Here is a 17,823-nt window from a genome sequence, read left to right as displayed (position 1 = left end):
GCAATAAACATGGGAATATTTAACAATTTTTCAGTAATTATGTAGATACTTCTCAGGGATATATATTTTATGGAAAGCGGAACTGGATCCATATTGTTCGTGTCAGTGTCTATTGATTTCTGGTTTGATGTGAAGTTCATGTAGCAATAAAACCACGTGTACATGTATGTATACCGTCATATCGGCGACCTACATCGTTCCTTTTGTGTCGGTGGATTACATAATGACTTTTATGACCTACTGGGTGGACTATCAGTCGTTAGCAACGTTTCGCTATTGCTTGACTTAATGTTAGCGACAACACAGGCGAGGTGAAATTGGATATTACGTTGAGATGAATGCTATATGACTTCAGCACATTCTAAACAATCGTACAATTAATTTGAAAGTGATAAAACGGTCTTATGTGTGGATATATAGATGGATGCATGGTTGCATACACGGTAGTGTGCATGTACGTGCGTGCATGTGGAGCATGGATGGGTTGTTGAATGAGTCGACGGACGGACGGGCGGACGGACGGACTGATGTCCGCAATGTGTGTATATTCAGGTGTATGTCGTCTTTGGAACGGTACAGCAGTTGAACAGGGACACCACATTTGGAGACAGGAGACACTCCTTGAGCGAGGTAACAAGATATGCCACAATCTACTGACATCCCACATACGCTGACCTCATGCCTCCTGGGTATTGGCTAGATACTCTTTACAGTTGACCATACGAGCTGAGGCATGGGTGAAGGAACGTGAAGTAGATCTGACACTTGACCACTGGATTTTGGTCTGGTTACCTCCCTTGAAAAAAAGTTGCTTCTTCACATCTCAGCAGCTGTCAAGTTTCAGTTAGTACATTGTGTATACTTCTAAACATGGCTATGTGCCTAAATATATATTTTACTGAAGCACCAAAGAGAAACAGCTTTACTCTGCACTCGGCAATATTCAGCTACATGGCGCCTGTCTGTAATTAATCGGATCAGGGCCAGAGAATCCAGTGATCAACAGAATGAGCATCGATCTACGGAACGGGGATATGGTGACATTTGTCATCTAGGTCAGCGAGCATTACCACCCGATCCCGTTAGTCATGGGTCATGGGAGATCAGTTCTAACCTAATGTTGAAGACAATTTATGGGACATTTAGTATTTTTTGAGGATGAATTCCTTGCACTTCTTTCCCCTTCTAAAGTTTAGAAACACCTGTCGTCTCTTGTCCCAAAGATCATAAATATAAAACACAAAATCATTCTTACATAAGTTTATTCCAGGTTTTTTCACGATTTCTCTCCATGCGTTGTTATTCCCCATTTCTGTAGTAACTAGTCTATGTGGAAGTCCGCATTTCATCACAGATAAAAGGAGCGTCACAAAGATGAAGGGTACAATAGTCACAATACACAAACAATGGTGACTGGTAAACCAGCTTAAGAACATCTCATTTACTAATGATAACATAGTCATTCATTAGCCTTACACACCCAAATGGGTGTAGAGGCAAACCACGGTAGGGTTTCAGTGTACCAAGGTGGGGAATCAAACCTGAACTCCAGCATAACCACATCTTCCTGTGCAAAGTGGCTTCCCCAACTACACCACCTATGTTGGGAACTGAACCCAGGTCTTTGTGTGTGGGTGAACACTTTCAGAGCTGACCTTCCTTAAACCATGTAGGTACCGGATATCTCTCTGATGACACTGTTTTCCAGAAAGGGCGGATATCATCATTTACAACAGCCATTTTGGTCACTTAATAAGAATATAAGACAGATCTACAATATAGGCCTGGAGAAACCAACAATTTGAGAGTGGTTTTATACCACTTTTGGCAATAATCCAGCAATGTCATAGTGGGGTACACCAGAAATGGGCTTCACACACTGTACCAAATGTGGGGAATCATGCCCTTGTCTTAACATTAGGATACTCTACTTATATCCTTGCAGGGTATAAGGGGTGAGGTATGTGGAGAGTTGGGGGTGGGGAGACGGACAACAATGATTGACTGGCAGGGACTTTCATGGTGCTGGTAAAGGTTAGGGTGGGGACGAGAAGAACATGACATAGGGAGTGCATTCATCCCTCGATTCAACCATCTAACCCTCAGCCTTAATAGCATGGTTTCCACCTTTACAAATCCTCAATTTGCCTCAGCTTCACCATCATCAATGGGGCAGTGGGGTAGCCTAGTGTGTACTCAGATGACCTGGGTTCATTTCCCCCATAGGTATAATGTGTAAAGCCCATTTCTGGTGTCCCCTGATTTGATACTGCTGGAATGTTGCTAAAAGAAGCTTAAAACCAAACTCTCTCAGTCACACAAAATCCAAAATTTGCCTCTGCTATACCATCCTCAGTCATGCAGGGTATTTTATTTGCACTATGTTGAGATGAATAACCTGGGCAAAATGCTGCAATAGCCTTGTACTGAAGTTCAAAATGAGAGGCCCTCAGTTTCAGCATAGGATATCAAGTACTATGTCAGTGATGAAGGAGATGAGATGGTAAGACAAAGCAAAGATGAATGGGCCAGAGTAGCATGAACTCCCAATAACCAGGATAAATCTCCCTATAGAGAGCATTGGGCGAGAAAACATATTGATAACTTCCATTACAGTTCAGAGATGCAAGTACTCCTTTTGACAAAACTGGATGGTCTGCAGAATAGCTGTTGTCAAACAGGGTGATCTACAGCGAATTAGTGACAAACATGTATCTCGCAATAAAACATATGTAAGTATTATCATATATTATGTATAAAATAACTGAGAAGATATGAATAATTTTGCATTGAAACCTGTGTGTTATTGTTAGGAATCTGTCTAGCTTAGTTAGTTACATTACATCATATTGTGTGGAAGCTGAAGCAGGATTTAAACCCTCCACCAGAACATCCTGGTTCAGAAAAGGGACACAACTCTGCCAAGAAGAAGCACTATATCACTGGCACAACCACGTCCTACAGTCAAGATAGGAGCATGGAATATACACATGTATTCTATATGGAGAATTAGTCCTGTAAATCAAATTGCAGAGTTGTGTCCCTTTGCTACCAGGATCTGTTGATCATGTGTTCAAATCCATCATTATGAAAATGAAAGCGTAAAGACACTGGGTACTCTGTAATAATGCTTTGAAGACAACACAAGTCACAATATTTGTGTTTTTAGGGTTTACAAAGTTTAGACCAAGACAATATCCATAAAACTGAGATTTCATACAAATGCTTGGAAGAGGTGTGAAACACATGTGACACAAATCGCAGTTGACATCCAGCGTTCAAATTCCAGCAAGATCATCTTTGGCTGTGGGTTTATTTCAATATCTCATGACAGTCTGGTGTATTTATCACAAGTTCAGTGAGAACAGAACTCTTCAATCATGAAGAGCGGAAAAGTGAGAACTTCCTTGGCATGCGGCCATCTTTGCTAATCAGCGCTGTCTCAATATTCCCATATGACGGCATCTGGGCCAGAGAACCGTAGGCAGCTACTGCAGGTCTGCTTCGTAACATCCTGGAAGCAACTCTTCTGATGTCCTCCTCAGTGATCTTGTCTGTATGGTGAAAGAAATTGTGTCAAAATTTGTCATTCTATCACTCCAGTAATGATAATATCACATGTAAACCTTAATGACCAAAATATTCACTTCATTACGTTTTTAAGACTTTTCATGGAGATATCAGGCATTTGAAAAAGCATATGGATTAAATATATCTATTTGCTCTCATCATTTTGACACCATTTGCTTACAATTAAAAGTAGGGAAAATCTACTCTTATTTCAACTACTCATTACTTTTCCAACATGTGTGAAAAATGACAGCCAACAAGTACTAAGGTCTGGGCTACATCTGAACCAGTGGTTTCCAAGAGCCTGATACTATTGTTGATTTGTTGACACAAACACTGAAACCATGTATGTGATTCGTGTCTCTGAATCTGATACGTCTTCTGCTTCACTCAGTGGCATATTAACAGACACTGAAGGAAGAACTACCTAGTTTAACATCTGAGAAATGCAGACTGAAGCAGGGACTACAGTAGCATGACAGAAGAAGCTATTGACAGGTACTCACTGATTTCTTCATAGAAGTATTTGGCTGGTTTGCGATGCCCATTGGCCAGCACCTGTCTGCCAATGTCCTCAAACACCACTGGCCGGGACTCCAGGTTCATCAGCAACATTGACTGGACCTGCCGCTTAGCTCGGTTCAGTTCATCCTGGGGTTATAAAGCATTATCACCTAGTCAGAGGAATCAAATTAGTGAGTGGAATCAATGGAGTCTGAAGTATCAAATGAGTCTGAGGTTTCAAACATGATATGTCAAAGCAAAGATGTCAAAATTAGGGGTATGGAAGCAGGCGCATGTATGAAATTGGAAGCATCAAATCAGTTAGAGGTGTCAAATTAGAGATATCAAATTAATCAGAAGTAACAAATTAGAGGTAACAAATCAGTCAGAGGTATCAAATCAGAAGTATTACACTTGTATGAAACAAGTCACTTGTATGACACTGAAGGCATCAAATCAGTTAGAGGTATCAAATTAGGGGTATTGAATCAGAGGTATCAAATCAGTCATGTATGAAATCAGAGGTATCAAATCTTGGAACTTTGATGGTATTTCAGTCATGTGACGTAATGGAAGTTTAATGCAGGTGGAAAGTCTAATATTATACTTATGGCAGCATTTTACCAAATTTGTAAAACCAAGACCTCTCGATCAAAATCAGGGACAATCAACGAATATCATATCCTGGCATGCTTAAGGACCTTAACTCTACACCTATGTCTCATGAAGACTGATGAAGACTTACCGGGAAGACTCTGCCGGCTGTGTTGACGATCTCTCTGACGATGACCTCAACAAGTTCAGTAAGCTGGGGGGAGATGCAGCCTATGCTTATATCATTATCATTCAGAACATACAATGTTGTTTATACCTATACTTCTCAGCTTTTCATCAAGATATTTCTTTGACTCTATTTTACGCTGTAAAACATTGCTCACTCACTCACTCATTATAAATGGGTTGTGAGAAGCTTTGAGGCCAGGAAAAGGAATGATACATGTCCTAATTGTTCACTCCCATTCAGCAGGGGAGCATTTAGCGCAAATGCAATATGTGAGACAGAATGTGTTTAAAAATTCTTTTCATTTTGCCATCAACAAACACTTAAAAATTTGAAATTAATTCCCCCTGGAATTGTTCTTCCTGCCAGTCACCCCTGCCCAAACAAGGGGCATGCAGGCTATTTACCTGTGATGGATGAGAACTGGCATGGACGCAGAAAAGACCAGTGTCCTGGTAGGCATGGTTGAAGGCTGTAGCATTGTACATCCAGTGGTACCTACATGCAGATGATGGAAATAGTATAACATGAAGTTATCCTGTGCCAGAGCCTGCAGAGGTATTGTAGTGTTCAAGTAGAATGGCTGTGTGATTCATTTATACACTTTCCAGTCCTTAAGAGACTAAAATTTGAATGGATTGTACATCCAGTGGTACCTACACATATGCAATGAAAATAGTATAACATGAAGTTATCTTGTGCCAGAACCTGCAGAGGTATTGTAGTGTTCAAGTAGAATGACTGTGTGATTCATTTATACACTTTCCAGTCCTTAAGAGACTAAAATTTGAATGGATTGTACATCCAGTGGTACCTACACATAGATGTTGGAAATGGTATAACATGAAGTTATCCTGTGCCAGAGCCTGCAAAGGTACTGTAGTGTTCAAGTAGAATGGCTGTGTGAAATTGTGATCCATATACACACTTTCCAGTCCTCAACAGACTCAAATTTGAATGAATAAGCAAAAGAAAGGAAAACGGTCTGACATAACTCATCATGAATTGTTGTACGATCCCTACCTGTTGAGAACGTTGAGGTACAGGCGTGTGTACATGCCCTTGCCTGGCCCGCCAGCGGAGAAGGATCCCCCACCCCCCATCATCATGTTGAGGACACAGAAGGCCACAAAGTCAGGGTCCTGGTGAGAGCAACTCTCAAGCCCAATCACCACGTGTGCCAGTTCAGGGAATGGTGTCGGGCCTAGACTGACATCTGACAAATCTTTCTCCACCTGTTGAGAGTTCAAAACAGTCATTTTCAGACCTATTCCATCTGGAGCTTGAGTTAAACTCTGATAAATGCTTTGATTGAAGGATTTACACATACAGTCAGTTAAAACTCTTGTACAGCCCCTTTTCAGTCAAATAACATTGTATGCCATTTGGTTTCAGTTCAAACATGACCCATACTAGTGACTACAGGGAAAAACTATCCATACATTAATGGGTACAAATGTAATGGGTACATAGGCTTTCCATTAAACAGCATCAATACATTGTGTGCCATGTGGTTTTCATTCAAACATGACCCATACAAGGGGTCTCAGTTGAAAAACTTTCTACTGGTTCAATAACTATCCATACAGAGGGTTCCAATCAAAATGTAAACTGTACCCAGGCTTTCAGTTGAACAGAATCCATACATAGGGCTTCAGATAAACTGCTGTTTATACAAAACATTTATAGTTGTTGAAAAACTAAACACAGGGTTCCACTGCGTATGTAACTCCTAATATACCCAGCAAGCCCACAGGGCTGATAACTGAAAATGTTGCCGGCCATGTTAACAGAATAAGGGAGATAAGGTGTTAAAATAATCTAATTAATAAATTGATGTGTGATTGCTACATACTATCAGAAAAGAACAACACTGTTCATTGGCATAAGGCATTCTTTCTCTAGACCAATCACATTTAGTGTTAGATACATGGTTAGGTCAACCTGTGGAAGTTATGGTTTGACTGATCATGAACTAAAGAGACATTGTCTAGCTACACATTTGTAAATTATTTCCGAAATATTTCCTGTAGTCAATGACATCGTCAAATGCATATCCTTGGAAAATGTCTTGGCCAATTGGGCTGGCTGTAAAGTAAAGTTGCCATGTTACTAGCAAGCTGTGGTCCAATGGGCAGATGCTATTTCACACACTGGGTTCAAGTTTTAACGATATCCATACATCAGGTTTCAGTTCAAACTCAAGAAAGAAATTCATCATTATATATTCACACTTTTCCCTGGCTATAGAACTCGTACAAACAAAGTGAATCTCCAACCTACTTGTAAATGGCCTCCTGTGTACTGTGCCACCGACTTGTCATCTGCCTTGTTGGTGTCAATGATCCCAGGATGCTCTGTCCAGATGGGTGACTTCCTGTTGATGAAGTACTCCTGTGTGAGCTGTACGAGGTGCTGGTGGTCCATCCCCACCCCTGCCACAACCATCCTCCTGGGTGTGTGGAAGTTCTTGAGGTATGTGTACAGACTGCTCCGTGTGTGGACAGCAATGTTCTCAGTAGGACAGAACCTTGGTAGACCTACAGTGTTGTCTCGGAAGGCAGCCTACAGCAGGAGATCATATTGGGGTGAATAAATTGAGTTTCATATCTCTTTTACAAAACATTCCAGCAATATCATAGTTCTGGACACAGGAAATGGACTTCACATAGTGTGCCCTTGTGGGGAATTGAGTCATGGCCTCTGGCGTGACAAACGCTGCAACAACTAGGCTACACAATCAACCTGTCTGATCATACTGGATAGCTTGTAAAACCCTATAAAGAGGTAAGGACGTCCCAAATCATTCATCAAACCATACTAAGTGGCCAATGTCATATAAACTGTAATGTTACTAAAGATTAATGAGGTCTTTATTTTTTCAATCATCAGTTACCCTAGTAACAGTAAAGTAGCAAGGCGCCACATGACAGCATGACAGAAACAATGAGTGAATGAGTGAATGACTATTTTTTCAGCTGCTTTTAGCAATATTCCAACACTATCATGGCGGGGCATGCTAGAAATGGGCCTCACACATTGCACCATGTGGGAACTTGAACCTGGGTCTTCAGGACGACAAATGAACGCTTTAACCACCAGGTTACCCCACCTCTTCTAGAACACACTAATGTGTGTCCCCAAAAGTAGTCATGATGATTGATGTTCAAGTACAACTCACAGCGTGGATCAGCTCCATCAGCAGGGGCTCAGGGTCAGGCTGCATGTTGAGATTCTCCAGTTCAAATGATATCGCCACCCGGGAGTCTTCAAGCTTTACAAACACAGTTCACATAGATATACATCAGCACTTCATCAGTTGTATTACAATGATGTGGATCTTTGTCTTTGAAATGAAGATGATAAGTATGCTCGTTCCATCCTGTTATCTTTCTGATGAAAATTATCGATGAAGAATTACCTCCAGAAGAGTGAGTGAGTTAGGTTTGATAGCTGTTGTCGCAGTATTCCTTGTATCCCACAGCGTTACACCTCAGTGTTGAATGGAAACCGTGAAGTTATGCATGTCTATGACATCTAAAACCTAGTTGGAACTCAAAAGCATGGATAGTTTGTTGTATGAAGTCCCACATATTTCAGCTATGTGGCAGTGGTCTTTATATAATCAAAACTGGACCAGACAGTCAAGTGATCAACAGCATGAGCATCAACCTATGCAACTGTGATACGATTACATCCGTCAACTGAGTTAGCAAACTTGGTCACATTATCCCGTTTGTCACTGCTTACGACAAGATTGGGTTGTTGAAGCCCGGATCTTCATGGGTCAGATTGATTTAATATGATCTCAAACTAACCTCATTGTCTGTTATGTTGGGGCGAAGGACCACTTCCGACAGAATATTCATTACAGCTGGCAGTCCGGTTGTTTCTGCTGAGGCTGCATATATCAACGTGTCTCTGCAACATGACAACATGACATGACCTGACAAGCTCACATGACACATTCTCACGACAGTGTGACATAGAAGAGTGAGAGAATGTTACTGTACTGTGAACTAGGCAATATTCCTGTTATATCACGTTTGTGTCATGTAAACCCATGGTTGACAGCATGAGCACCAATTTCTCCAAGAGAGAGGAATTAATCATGATCAGAGGACATATTTTGATGTCCAAGCAAAACTTCCAAACATGCTGAAATCACCCAAAACACATCTGTTTGGGGGCATGGTTTACAGACAGAAATGACATTAAAAAAATCTGTCAAGTATTGCTAAACGTTTATCAAACACTGCAAAGTCGCAATGTTCAGTTTGGTTGAACTAAATCAATTCATAATTTCTTTATGTCTTTGATATATTTGCCCTTTATCAACTGCCCCTTGCTGTTGTCTGAAAACATGGGGTCTTTTAGATTCCTGGGGTACAACAATGGAGAGACTGGTTTGTACATAGAGGAAGACATTTACTCAAAACAATTGTACCATGTAGTTTAAACAGAGATCTTAATACACTTTGACCCCCAACAGCCACATACACCCTCCTACATTCCCCTATGAATAAATTACCCTTGAGACCCTGAAAGTCACGTTCACTGCCGCTGTTAATAGGACCATACCCATGGTTTGTAGTGTTTCTGCTTACTGTCCCGTATGGCCCAGTCTATGTCGTAATCTCTGATTAATAAATAGCTGCGGAAATGTATCAGCAGACAGAATGTTCCCACAAGTAAAGTGCAGGAGCTTTGAAAGGTGCTGTTGTTTTTCAATGTTATCAGCCTTAAAAAGGAGCACACTGAGCGAAAACAGTGCAACAATGGTAACACATCCCCTACCCTCACCAGACTATACCTGTCTTCTTACAGCTATGTATATGCTCCATTGCCATATACATAATGCGACAGTCACATCTCTATATTTAGACAGTACCTTGATCCCTGGCAGTCACATATTCCGCCATGCTTCTCAAGTTCTTGGAGAATGTGATCCCGATTTTCATATTCTGTTGTTGACTGCAAAATGAATTGTCAGTTATCATGGTGATGGATTATCTTCCCATTAGTTATAAATAATGATGACCACATTGCTGTAAGCTACATCTTTTGTAGTAGCAAGTAAAAATGTTTTGTCAAGTAAAATGTTAAGTGAGTGAGGTTAGTGTTACACCACTTTGAGCAGTATTCCAGCAGGGGTCACCAGAAACTGACTTCATACATTGTACCCATGTTTGGAATTAAACCCAGGTTACTGGCATCCAAAGTGAACACTCTAACAACTGTCCTTTCACAGCTGAGAGGTAGGGACCTTTTTTAAGGATGTTGATCTCAGATGTATCTTGTTCCATATACTTGATTTGTTGTTCATGACAAATTGTTGTTCAGCAAATCATGATCAAGGATATGACAGATATCAAGGATATTATGATTGTGGACAGGCAAGCAAGATGATAAGTCCCACACAGCTGGGAGGAATCAGTCAAGGTTAATGGACCACTAATATCTTAACCTCATTCATGTTGTGTGACAGGAGTTGATTACACAGGGCCACATGAAGCCCTGTTTTCTGGGCGTACAAGCAGAACGCTGTGTGTCACACTGGCCGTAAATGAGTTGGATGAGCAATGTTGTCAGTGCATTGAAGATGAGACAGTGCATGGGAAGCAAGGTCCCTGCATGAAACAGATGCACCATTTAGTTGTAATGATAAAATGCTCTTGTCATTGCAAACTCTGGGAACGAATGACTTACACAGAAAGCTAGTTTCTCCAGGAAATGAGAGATCCCACTTGGGTATGCAACTTCATACCTTGATCCAGAGTCCAAGACAACTGAAACATAGGAGAGGAAATACAATACTGAAATATACTCATAGAAACATGTAAGGGAACAAAATAAAGTGCAAGCCTTCCTATATTCTTTTCCCTCGGTTTCTTCACAAGCTATGTATTCCACTGTGTTTGAAACTTCTGAAAAAACAAAGAATTCCTTATACTTTTATATATTCCCTTATTCGTTTCCTTGAGTATATTATAAACAGGAACAGAATTTGACTGTAATGTTAAGAATTGCACAGGATGGTTCAACATTCACAAGACACAGTAAAAGGTTCTAAAAATGGTTATTTCACAACAATTTAATTAAACCAAAGAATCAGTACTAAATATTTGACACTCACCTTTTTAATATTGTATTTACATTGCTATGGTAACTGATTTAGTGAATACTCCTGAAGATCTGAGTTAGACTTGCTATTCAATAACCCATGCTTATCATAACAGGCAACTAACAGGATCAGGTGGTCAGGCTGGCTCGCTAGGCTGATATATGTCATGCCATTGAAAAGGTGCAGATTGATGCTCAAACTGTAGATCGCTATATTGTATTATCCAGATTTGATTATGTACACACTGCCACCATATAACTGGAAGACTGCTGGGTGTGGCCTTAAACAACAAACCAATCTTTATATATACTGATACACTATATGTTATTTATGAGATAAAAAGCCAAAAATCTCTCCCTACCTCCAACTGTACAGAATTGTCCAAATTTGTTCTGCGAAGCCACAGAGAGGCCATTGTTGAGCACTGTGACCTGAGTATCAGCCGATGACCCAGATACAGAGGCGTATTGGGGGGTGGCAATGTTTGGGAGGGGCTTGGAAAGTGGCACGGAGGTGATGTCGGCACCAGGGGAGCTGCTGCAGAAACTTCGACATCTGGGACTGCTGAAAATTACAGGATCATTTGAATGGTCATGTGGCTGAGGGAATTTTTATGCAATTTTGTGGAGCGTTAAATGCAATTGCTGAGTACCTCGTGTGAAGCATGAATAGGCACAGGTTGCAGGCTTTGGCTTTTACTTCATGGATCTTTTGCTTGTCATTTCGATTCTTAGGTTTTGGTGTGCAAGTTAGGGTAGGATAAACCCAACTCTAACACTAGCTCTAAGATCCCCTTTCAGACCAAGCACCCCTTTCCAATCATTACAGTTGGGAGTCCCAAAAAAGCAAAAACATGATCACAATCATTTGAGTTTGACACTAACTGACAATCAAACAATCCTTTTTAATAATACATCTACTGGACATCCAGTATATCATGTCTGCACCAAGTGAGTTCAAAGATGTCTAGCATTTCAGTGGTGGCACAACCAACAAACAAAGTGTTACATTATTCCACTGATCTGATTTTGCACAGCACTTGAAGATCTGGGTTAGAATATATCTTCAGTAACCCATGCTTGTCGTAACAGGAGACTAACAGAACTGGGTGGTTGGGCTTGCATACTTGGTTGACACGTCATCATTTCCAATCTGAGTAGTACGCTATTGATCACTGGATGGTTTAATTAACAGTTGATTATTTACAGACCATCGCCATGATATAGCTGTAATATTGCTGAGTGCAGTGTAACTAAACTCTCTAACTTATATTCGCTTGATGATTGATGGATCATTGTAACCTCTCCAGGAAAAATATCTATTTCAACGATGATGACAACCACTCAATAAACAGTTTCGAGTGCTTCAGCAAACATTTAAGGTTAACTCCTCTCAGATACACAAAAAATCAAACAAAATATTCACCAAGATATACCATACTTGGTAAGAGTTCCGCACGTAACCCCAGCTTGAAATGTATTCTATTTACCATGAATCGTTCTTGGGTTTAGCTTTAGGGTTCCTAAACATAGAATGGTTTGTAATAAACGGAGGTTACAGGTGGAAATCTTTCGCCACACGTAAACTGTGACAGATTTTCAAAGGGGTACTCCTTAAGGAAGTAGCCTAATCATATATTCCATGCACCGTTCTCATTTGTAATCTGCCATCAGTGAATGTTTGCGATTCATGGAAAACATGAGGTTTTCAATGTCACACAAATACTCTTTTCGATAAACATATGCATTCACGTTTGGGTTGAGACAATGACTTGCTTACAAACATCAGGCTATACAGAGAGGGACATACAAGTATGAATCATTCAAAACAACAATTAGGTCTATACCTCTTTAATCTTTGACATCCTTTTCTCCAAACACGACTCGCCATGCGGGTCGCCATTTTGATATAACGTTTTACGGCACTTTTACGACAATCGACTATGCGCTTTTTCAATGTACCGAATCTTCTACTATCACTTGAAAACAACCCGTTTCAATGTTGTTTCATATATTGCATAACTGGGTTATATACGTATATAAAGGTAATATGGTTTAGTGTTTGCATTTACGACAATATAAATCAATCGACCACGCCCCCTTTTTGCTCAAAAAAAGGATGAATATAATTCTTTTCGTGAAATACATTTAAGATCAAGTATGAAAATAGCTGAAAGCAAACTGTCAAGTTAAAATTAGTATCTTAAAATTATGTATCTGTTATAATGTATGGAACGCATGTTTGTCATGTATTATTTTAGGGCTGGGACGGGTAATATGCATACCTGCGACGTGCCGGCGATGACCCGGGTACCCGTCTCAATACCCGGACCATTTATGACCAATAAATTAAACAACGGAATATGTAAATGTTTCATGATTTAAAAGTTGTATTGTCTTTGAATATACAGACATAATTTACAGTCACGCTTAAAAAATATAAAGCATGTAAATATTATATTGAAATTTGCCTCCCAGCAGATGAATATATTGCCATTTCTTGCAAATCTGATGTCAGGAATGAACATAAAGGGTATCCGGGTAGGGTAGGGTAATAGGGGATAGGGTACCCGGGTAGAAACTTTGGACCCGACCCAGCACCATATTTGATTACTATTGCAGCTTTGGTGATCCCTCATCACATATAAAGAATTACGAATCACATAATGAGCAGCACAGTTAAGTGACATTTGTTCCACATCAGATTCTGGTTTACAAGTCCTTATTCGAAACCAAACGAATCTGTAGTTATTGATCATATGGTACCGTATAATTGGTATTCTACACATACACGGTGGGGTAGCATTGTAGTAAAGCATTGGCTCGTCACCCCGAAAACTCTGGTTCGATTGTCCACATGAGTACAAGGAGTGAAGCACATTTCTGGTGTCATCCGCCGGAATTTTGCTAAAAGCTGAGTAAAACCTCACTCACTCGCTTAAACAACTACCTGTATTGGGGTTAAGGGTTTACATTTTGTATTGGTTTACCGCAAAAAGAAAAACAACCTTTCTTTATAGAGCCTGTACACTGAAACCACCTTGCCAATTAACATAACTCATGTTTAAAGCGCATACGACACTGCCCGTGAGACGCAAGAAGGTGAATCCACCGGTTACCCATTTTTTGCTTGGAGAAGTCCCTATGTGTCTAAACTATATATTGGTTGTATATGTGCTTACATGTACTTGTCCACCTCAACCTAAAAAACATTTATCTTTTTCACAATTTACATCTTGTTATAGTATCTATTAATTGCAGGACATAAAATTTTTATTTTAAAGAAGTTTCTTGTTTTCTCATGGTAGATAACACCCAGAATCGGTGAGTCAGTGTAGTGATAAATGGATGAAATAAACATGGACGGGAAAAAGTTGATCACAATCCACGTCTCCTTCCTACGTTATTGTTCGGTATTGATTATCTATCCGTGATGTATTTTATGGGCGTGGCCGATCCGTGTCCACGTGGCACACTCTTTGTATGTTGCCGCTGATATATATTGAACTTGGCCTATAGTATATTTATCTGACACAATCTGAAATGTGGTCTTTTACAGGCGATGATTAATCATTATTGCTGAAAAAAGAGTATCGATTCGTGATTTGTATAAGACTAGTATCTCCATTATAAGGCTGCGACTGGATGTGACATACAAACTGTGTCTTACATACCCCTCATCATATATTGTGAGGTATGAGAGACTCGCATGCATACTGACGTTCTTGGCAAAGTATATACCTAGTATTTTATCAATATTGTGAGGCTGAGGTATTGTTGTCAAAACATCTGTCAAAATATTTACATTATTTGGGATAAGTTAAAAACATAAATAAATGACTTTGTGAATACTTTCTGTCAACGTATATTATTCCTGAAGTTTGAGATATCGTGTCTCACTGTCTCTGAACAACATTATTTTCCCCACTGCCAAGCTCTATGTGTGAAGCCCTAAATGAAGCAAGTCTAGATTTCCTTGGTATCAGTTCTGAACCCCAGCTCTCCCCGGGTCTCCTTTTCAATTTGAATGGGTTTGTTTGTTCCTATCAAAATTACGTATATTCAGAGATGAAGTGTTTGTCAAGGGATATCGAAAAATAACAGCTGGTACCAGAAATACAAAGAGGTAGGAATCAGAAGGAAAAAGTCAGTCGCCAGTCTAACAAACAAGGCGGTATATTGTGGAAACTGTTAGGCGATGCATGGTATGCATCACTATAGTAGAGTGAGTGAATGGGTGAGTTTAGTTTTACGCCGCACTCAGCACTACCCCCACCTCCACACACACAGACACACACATGACAGCGGTCTGTAAGTAAGGGAGTCTGGATACCACAATCAGATGATCAACAGCATGAGCATCAATCTACGCAACTGTGATACGATGACACGTTTTAACCAAGTCAGATCCTAACCTCCCGATCCCGTTAGTCGCCTCTGACGACAATCATGGGTTACTGGAGAACAGTTCTACAGATCTTCACATGTCTTTAAATATCCTAATGATTTCGGGTGTCTTGTCAATCCTTCTTCGAAAGCAGACCGATCTCCGATGCCGTTGCACTCTGTCGGCCCGAAAATTCTCCACCCAAAAAGACATCTGAAATGGACATCCGGAGCACATTTTGTCATCGATTTACGTTTTTCATGTAACCTACCATCTGATGCTCCACATGCTACATGATTACGTCCGAGACAACCTGACAAATGGTAACCTGCGTTCCGCTTTGCATGTATTATCGGTACACTTATATGTTGTAACGATTCACGGTTACTAGACTAACAGCTAGTCTGTGAAATGAACATATTTTACAGAAAAAAACGTTCATAGTGAAAAAATATATATAATGAAATGGAGCCCTGAGACTTTCTTCATTTTCATTTTTCCTGAAGCTTAGGAAATCTAGACTTGCCACATTTTCTAGACTTGCGTGAGCTTTCTTGGATATATATACTTCAGGGTCTGTACGACAGACTACACTGTTTCGTACATGAAATTATTTTGCTTTCACTTAATTTTCACGTGTCCGGACGTCTTCGCTATCCGGACGATTTTCGAGTGAAACCAAAACGTCCGGATAAACGGGGTTCGACTGTATTGAGTGGGTGAGTGAAAGAGTTTAGTTTTACGCCGCTTTTAGCAATATTCCAGCAATATCACGGCGGGGGACTCCAGAAAATGGGATTCACACATTGTACCCATGTGGGGAATCGAGCCCGGGTCTCCGGCGTGACGAGCGAACACTTTAACCACTAGGCTACACCACCGCCCCTGTCTGGTCACAATCCGTATCACAGCAAGCAAGAGTGAAATGGAAAATGGACAAAGCTATCACACCGGGGGACTCTAGAAATGGAATTCACAAATTGTACCTATGTAGAAAATCGAACCCATGGCTCAGGCGTGATGAACGAACGCTTTAACCATTGGGCTACCCCAACGTCCCGTTTGAATCGGCCTAATAGGACTTTAGGTTTTGATTTCGGAATCAGGTATTTTGTTGTTTGTTTATTTATTAAGTGCGCACTGTATCAGCAATCCAGAAATTACACGGTAGGGGACAGCTGATGTGGGCTTCACACATTATTCGCATTTGGTGAATTGATCCCGGATATACGGCGTGATGAGCGAACACTATAACCCCTGGACTACCAGTGTTCTTTAATTCTTACTTCGATCGGTTTTCTACAATGTTAATTTATAAAAAAAAGTGTTAAACGATATTGATCTCTTTATTAAGCCTCATGATACAGAATCGATGCATATGAATTTAAACATATAGTGCGTGATAGAATTTAATAGATATCGACAACCATTTGTAGGTCAGCGGCGTTCGCACACCACGTGTATGTATAAACGACAGACAACACGTTGTTCAAATTCTCCCTACCTACACTTTGTCATTCAACAAGGGTTCAGCCAATCAGCAACAAACCGTGCACCAGTATCGACGTGTGCAACATGTGTTGGGACGTCAATGTGAGAGAACTCACGATCTTCGAAGTAGCCCACAGTAAGATGTAGTTTCAAACTTGTTTAAGAAAGCTTGTGTTAGTTTTCATCGTGGATTATCCTTTAAGCGTCATTCGGAAACGAATAGCATCTTTTCAAAATGTCAGCTGCCCCTCCAGGTTACATGTCTGATCACAGATATATCGACAGGGGAAAGAGTGAGACGTCTTTCTCCATCCAGTGGATTGTGTATTGTGTTGTGCTTTTCTCTGTGATAATATGTACCAATTCTGCAGTGCCCTATCGTAACTGTGTGTCTAGTACCGGCCAAAACATGGCCTGTTATGCCTCGCCGGAGAGCGTCGAAAACATTAACACGACGTTGACGGTAACGCCACCCGACGTCACTTGCGGACAAACTACGACCGACTACTACCTTCGACTTGGAGATGTGGTGAGCATTCGTGAGTCAAACACTCACGTTAAATTAGTCACTTGTAATAGAGCAGTATATATTATTAAACCAATACTTGTAATACACTTTAGTGTAATTGCTCCTAGCCACCCTTGTCCGTTATACATTATGCATGAGCATCCTACACGTAATACTCAGAGCTAAACATATTAAGGCATTACAGTAGTATGTTGAATATTAGCTGTAATATATATCTCACCTGATATCTCCTTACGGGGAAGAACGAAGAACACTAGATTTCTCACTTAACTTTCAGCCTATCGACATGTTCCTCATATGAACAGCAACATCACACATCTCTTTTTAAATCTGAAAAATCATAAAATTGGAGGGAAAAAATGTATCATTGATCAGAGGGCTGTGTATTAAATGAAATCTGACTCATTTTTTATGACGTAATGTTTGATTTTAGAAACT

General features: G+C 40.3%; 2 protein-coding genes across 3 annotated transcripts in view; one reads left to right on the top strand and one right to left on the bottom strand.

Annotated features, from left to right (window-relative positions):
* Positions 1-1,245: 1,245 nt before the first annotated feature.
* Positions 1,246-12,904, bottom strand: LOC137273277 (mitochondrial-processing peptidase subunit alpha-like). Of its 2 annotated transcripts, XR_010956132.1 has the most exons (13): positions 12,826-12,895; positions 11,341-11,543; positions 10,565-10,644; positions 9,747-9,829; positions 8,674-8,776; positions 8,037-8,129; positions 7,139-7,420; positions 5,879-6,090; positions 5,263-5,353; positions 4,820-4,882; positions 4,077-4,221; positions 3,306-3,554; positions 1,246-1,870 (listed from the first exon to the last, which is right to left on the bottom strand). XR_010956132.1 is itself a non-coding variant. In XM_067805822.1 (12 exons), the coding sequence occupies exons 1-12, from the start codon at positions 12,879-12,881 to the stop codon at positions 3,379-3,381; spliced, it is 1,587 nt and encodes a 528-aa protein (XP_067661923.1). In that variant the 5' UTR covers positions 12,882-12,904; the 3' UTR covers positions 1,246-3,378. The 2 variants fall into 2 exon arrangements, 1 of the variants encoding a protein (XP_067661923.1); XM_067805822.1 differs by having other exon boundaries at positions 1,246-3,554; positions 12,826-12,904.
* A 4,187-nt stretch (positions 12,905-17,091) lies between these two features.
* The window catches only part of LOC137272286 (laminin subunit beta-1-like), a 61,286-nt gene continuing 60,554 nt past the window's right edge, over positions 17,092-17,823 (top strand). The window contains exon 1 of the mRNA XM_067804648.1: positions 17,092-17,385. Within this exon, the coding sequence (XP_067660749.1) occupies positions 17,092-17,385 (294 nt within the window). The remainder of the gene's footprint in view (positions 17,386-17,823) is intronic.

Source organism: Haliotis asinina, chromosome 2 (assembly GCF_037392515.1).
Source record: "Haliotis asinina isolate JCU_RB_2024 chromosome 2, JCU_Hal_asi_v2, whole genome shotgun sequence".
Taxonomy (NCBI): Eukaryota; Metazoa; Mollusca; class Gastropoda; order Lepetellida; family Haliotidae; genus Haliotis; species Haliotis asinina.
Note: the sequence above shows the minus strand (reverse complement) of the source record. Positions and strands in the feature narration are given on the sequence as shown.